Below are 6,000 nucleotides of genomic sequence, written 5' to 3'. Positions count from 1 at the left end.
TTCCCGTCCTGTTTTATAATTTATTTAATGACACTATCATTATATTCTCAAAGGATCAAAAGTTGGGAGGTGATTTCAATTCCTCACGCATTTTGCTCTGTAAATCCAGTCTATTATTCATACTCTTAACATGGCAAAGAATTGACTCATTTCTCCAGGGATTCGCTTCCCATACAAAGGATGCGGTTGAAATTGTAAAGGACAGCTTCAGTTCGCTTTCAGAATATTTACATTCTTTAATAGTTTCCCTTCTCTTTCCTTCGCTTCCATAGACTTTAAAGCACAAAAACCAGGTTGTTGTTTTTTTTGTCTCCTGAAGGACACATATACAAAATTCTAAGCCCCAAACATCCACTTATTTGAAAGCGGAATATGTTGGCTCACATATTAAATAAAAGAATAATGCTTTGAGAGGATGACAGCAAATGTCCAAGGCTTCACTTTCCTTCTGCAATTAACATTAGTGCAGTAGTTGGTGAAATGAAATATTTATTTTGCCCCAGCTTAAAATAAAATAAATTCAATTTTCTATTTCTCTTTATTTTTTTGTAATGAACTAAAGAACAAAGAAAGCCAAGTCTTAATAAATGCCAAAGTAATAATTTTATAATAAAGACACTAAAACATGTGTGTGAATGTTATTGTGTGGTTTAGAAGTCTATGCAAATGTACATATTTAAAAATCAGTCAACTCATTAAAAAGTACTAACGTTTACAATTGAAAGTTGAGTTGTCAGTTGACTATGAGAAACTGAGATGTTTGTGAGAGAGAAGTTGTCAGGAAAGCAGTAGAACATTTCCTGCCCATGTGTGCAGTCTTGAGGATTTGTCACAGCCATGACAAACCCAACCACCATCACCACGGCACCAACGGGAAGCATGACACAGGACATAATCTTATCGGAGTGCGTCCTTGGTTCCTCAGACAGTTTCAGATAACATGCTGACGGAATGATAAAAATTAGTGGAGCTGCACAGAGCACACCCTGCGTATTGAAATGAGAAAACAAGATAATGTTATCGGCTGGAACATTCCTTGGACAGTTTTTAAAAACATTTATGAACTGTATTTGTCATTGTACATGTTAAAAGTTGTATGGGATTGGTTAACACAATCAAAGGAAAAAATTCTAAGAAAAACTTAGAAATAGTTCTTTTTTTCTTTACTGATGGCATATTTACAAACGAGAAAAGTAAAATAACAGTAAAAATATATATAACAGAGTATAATATAATGGACTAGAAAGAATAATCAGAATATGATACAGGAAATAAAAAAGATGGTAAGACTGACCTCTGGCAAACTCTTGAACTTTTCATACTTTCAGTTATATCATATTACATTACACTCTTCATTTCAAATTTCTGTGTTTTCTACTATGTTCTTCAGATCTAAGAAGCCTATTTGTCATTGTGCGTGAGAGGGAACTATTTGGAAATATATAGGACATATTGTCTTTCATTTTCACCTGAGTGTGTATGAAAGTAGGTGCCTGTCTATACCAGAAGGAAAACTATAACCCAAGGGCACTCAACATGAAATCACATTTCTATATCATCTTTCAAATAAAACTGAGCACATTAATTATCCTAGAAAATTGACAGCAGAACTAAATGGCTGTGACTCATTCACACTCTCCCACAGTACTTCATGGACAAATCCAACCTGAGGGGAAATGTCAGATTGAGAATTATGAGCAGGGTCATCTATCATAAAAATACCAAGAGGTTTTACTTCAAAAGAAAAGAAGCTTTTCCTTTGAGGATGCCATATTTGCACTAGAATGTTTGCAAACAAAATAATGTTAAAATTTAAAGAATTTTAGGTAGTTGATTTTTGTAATTATAATAAATGTTAATTATATAATATATTAAACAAAATATAACAGACATTAATAAAATATAATTGTATGACAAGGGATATTTTCTTAAGCCATAAAACACAAGGGTTTTTCTATAATATACACTTGATAGCAAATGTGATGCTGGTTTAAAAGCAAGCTTTCCATAAAATGTACATTATATTATATTTGAAAAAGTTATGAAATTTGTAAATATATAAAAACATAGAAAGAAGAGTATAATGAAACCCTTATACATCCATCACCTAATGTGTGAAAACCTTTTGACACATTATGTTGGTGATTAAAAAAATTTTTTTTCAAAAAGTTTGAAAGCTTTTTTCACAACTTTGGTAATTTAGAAAATTAACAGAAAACTAATTTTGAAGTTGGATGATGTGAAAGAACATTTTAGGCCTTAAAAATAGTTTTAAAGACAACATTCACTAAAATTACTGGCTTTTATAATAAGTACCATCCTCATTATACCAGAATTGTTACACTATGATTCCAAGAATGTATTTTTAAAAATCTTTACAAAAATGGCAAATTTACAAAACAGTAAATGCTTATTAAGAGGGACATATGATAAAATCAGACTAGCCAGGCCATGTCTAAAAATCTGGGGAAGAATAGGACAGACCACATTTCATGGAAAATATTTCTATAGTCAGAAATGTAAGAATGAGAAGCTACTAAGAGGTACAAAATTGTATTCTAATTTAAAATATATAGACAATATAATTTTGCTATTCATAGCACCAGAATAAAAATGAATATCCACAAAGGTACATAAGAATAAAGGATTAGTTTTCATAAGACCAGAATTAAATGCATTATGGATTCCTTGAACTCTGTCATGACACTGGAAACTGACCTTGTTTTCTAAATTAGGAGAAATCTTGGGTGACTCAGTCTGTGTTAATAATAATTATTACTCTTTAATGTCCTGAAAATAATTTTTGAAAACATTACAAAGGTAATTAAAACACAAATATATGTGCGTGTGTATAATATGTGTGTATGGGGCAAGTCTTTTCTCTTTATAGGAACAAACTGTAATTCATCTGGGTATGAAATACAAAGTGTTATGAGGATGAAAACTGCCACCAGCTACAAAGCATTTTGGGATGGTTCCAAACCTAACTTGCTGGGCAATGCAAAGCAATGGGTGTTCTGTTTATATTATAATTCTTAAGAACTGAGAAAGTAGCAATTAGTGGGAAAATTATATAGCTGATGTTTGTATTGAAAGAAGTCCAGTTGGGTATCTTGTCTAGATAGCAGTTACTTCTTAATATTTGAAAGCTTAGTGTTGCTAGAGGTTGTTGTTAGGACCCAAGATCAAGTGTAAAATGCTAGAACAGTTCCATCTACTGTATTTTATATAAAGAAGCCAGCTTACTTGCTCTATTTAATGTAGCCATGCTTGAGAATATACCACTGGCCTTGGAATACTTTGCGAAATGGCTTGACAGGATAGACATACCATAATGGCTTATTAAAGAAACAAAATATAGCCTTATTTAGAAAGCCAGGAGCACACTCTCCTTTGATAATGACAATATTGATGCCAGAGCATTTTGCTGGGAAATAGCAGAAGCTGTTAAAGATTTTTACTGGCAATACAGATTTGAAAAGTATCTGAATTCTCCTACCTGAATAGATACCTCTCAAATGAGTCACGAGACTGAAAACTAAATAAAAGAATGCTTATACCTCCTTTAAATTTCTACTTTGTAGTCAGTCTGGACTCATGGAATGTATTCCTGTTCCTTAAAAAGAAACTTGAGCTCTGGAGGGCTCTGGCAGCTTGGACCATGGCTTGCTCAGTCTGATGACTGCATGTCTACATCTGGGCTCTCCCTGGGTCACTGGCTTGCTTTTTCCCTTCCATTGTGAGCTGCACACAGTGCTTGTTGGGCTGGTTACTCTGGCCTCAGGCACCAGCTGCTTCATCTTTTCTCTTTGTATTGCTGCAAGTTGGAACCCACAGGGCCCAATTAACGCAGATGCCTCTTTTCTCTAATAGCAACATTCGTGTGAGATGCTACCAAGAATGGGGCATATTTATTTTATTTGCTTCGAGAATGAATCCTTTAACATCGAGGGTGCATTAGCTTTGGAAAACTACATCATTGTTGTCTACTGCCATGAAAACAATGAAATAAGAGGGAAATTAAGTTCTAAATGGTGTTTTGTGTTTTATTAAATAACTAACATAACCCTGAGTAATGTATCCTACATATTTTATTACATTAAGTAACAGCATTTTCCTAATTTGCAAATTGAAGGTCTGATTCTATTATGCATCTCATCTGTGAAGATCGTTATTCTTAGTGAAGATTCAGGAGCCACAATAGAAAAGAATTCTTAAAGTGCTATAATTATTAACTAAGATAAAACTATTAGTTAAAATAACAGGAACCTAAACAACAAAACACACAAGCAAAATATAACTAAAGACACTGAAATAGAGAACAGGCTGACAGTGACCAGAGGGGAGAGGGGAGGGAATTTCAGGGGAAAAGGGGAAGGGTTTACAGGAACAAGTATAAAGGACACATGGACAAAAACTAGGCAGGGGTAGAAACAGGAGGGAGGTGGGCAGGGCTTGGGGGGGGGTGGGCAGGGATGGAAGTAAAAAGCAGAAAACTGTACTTGAACAACAATTAAAATAAAAAAAGAAAAAATATTTGTTTAGATAAAAAACTTTTAGTTTCATTTTATTTCATCTCAAAGTATTTATTTTAACCTATTATTAAAGTCTATCCACATATATTACCGATAACTTTTACAGGTGAACACAATGCATGGATTTTTAACTTAAAAGTGAATAGAGAAGTGAACACACTTATTTTACATAATGTAAAGCCTACACCTAGGAAACCTCAGGCTAGCATAAGGATGAAAAATGTGGGCTATAGGGTCTGAAAGCCTGTGTTCAAATCTTATTCTGCCACCTACAACTAGTACGACCCTATTTAATCACTTTGTGCCTCGGTTTCTTCATCTGTAAAATTAATGCAGATTAAGGAAGATAATGTATGCAAAACACTTGGCATAGAGTAAATACTCAATACAGGTTACCTCACATAATTGTTCTGAACTGGAACACAGCATGCTTTAGTTACGTTTAAAGTGTTGCGAGATCCAGCCTGCATTACTTACTGACAAGTGATGCTTGATGTGGCTCTATGAGACATGGCAAATGCCTACACCAAAGGGAGGTGAATAAAGACCTGAATATGTTATTGTGCACACCAAAAGGCTTTTGATTGGGAAAACACGTGTGCAGGTAGTCTGAAAGTGAAAGGTGATCCTAGATTTTATTAAGCTACAAAGTACTTTAAAACTAATGTGATCATCTTGGATTATTAGACCATAACAGACAATTTAGCACTCCTCTTTAATTGTTTTTTTATGAATGTCTACATATACAAGTTTTTAAAAAGCTAAGGAGCTACAGTCACATATTAAATTTTTAAAAATAGTCCTCTACAGCCAGCTCAGATCTTGACTTTATAACAGATATTTGACAAATATTATTCTCTGATTACAATACCAGAATTCTGTCTTAACCACAAAAAATTTTCAACTCTCAATGGAGTAAATACTGACTTGGGATTTCATTTGTAAAAGTCAACATAAGTGCAGTAGAGAATATTTAATAGATTATATGCTTACAATTTTGTTATTCAAGTGTCAGAGAGGCTAGCAATGAGCAGAAACTAATGGTAACATTTACAAAAATAAAGCTTTCCTGAAGAATAAGCAATATGTGTATGGTTTGGTGAACTTGAAGGGAATAAAAAATTGTTAGGCTATCAAAAAGTGGTGAGTGGTCAGGCAGTTGATAAACATATTTTCTTTCATATCAAAATCCTACAATATTAAAAAAGACGTGAACTCAAGTGAGACATTTCACAAAATAAGAAACAACAGAGCTATGGGGAGAGGTGGGGGGGAAGGCAGAAAACTATACTTGAACAACAATAAAATTCAAAATTATTTAATAAAAATAACAGAGCTGTCAATTATTATATTAATCATCTTCACGGCATACTTCAAGGATTACTATTACTGTCAACACCAACGATTTTTTGTAAAGCCCTCTTTCCTGGTGCTGCACTAAACAATGTCTCATGTCCAGGAGCAT

General features: G+C 33.6%; 1 protein-coding gene across 5 annotated transcripts in view; it reads right to left on the bottom strand.

The window, feature by feature from the left end:
• Positions 1–264: 264 nt before the first annotated feature.
• SLC38A11 (solute carrier family 38 member 11) overlaps positions 265–6,000 on the bottom strand; it is a 46,270-nt gene continuing 40,534 nt past the window's right edge. For all 5 annotated transcript variants that reach the window (XM_036023376.1, XM_036023374.1, XM_036023375.1 and 2 more), the window contains one exon: positions 265–986. In XM_036023376.1, coding sequence (XP_035879269.1) covers positions 696–986 — 291 coding nt within the window. In that variant the 3' untranslated portion in view covers positions 265–695. The remainder of the gene's footprint in view (positions 987–6,000) is intronic.

This window comes from Phyllostomus discolor, chromosome 4 (genome assembly GCF_004126475.2).
Source record: "Phyllostomus discolor isolate MPI-MPIP mPhyDis1 chromosome 4, mPhyDis1.pri.v3, whole genome shotgun sequence".
NCBI lineage: Eukaryota > Metazoa > Chordata > Mammalia > Chiroptera > Phyllostomidae > Phyllostomus > Phyllostomus discolor.
The sequence above is the reverse complement of the archived record's forward strand: the minus strand, read 5'-3'. Positions and strand labels throughout refer to the sequence as shown.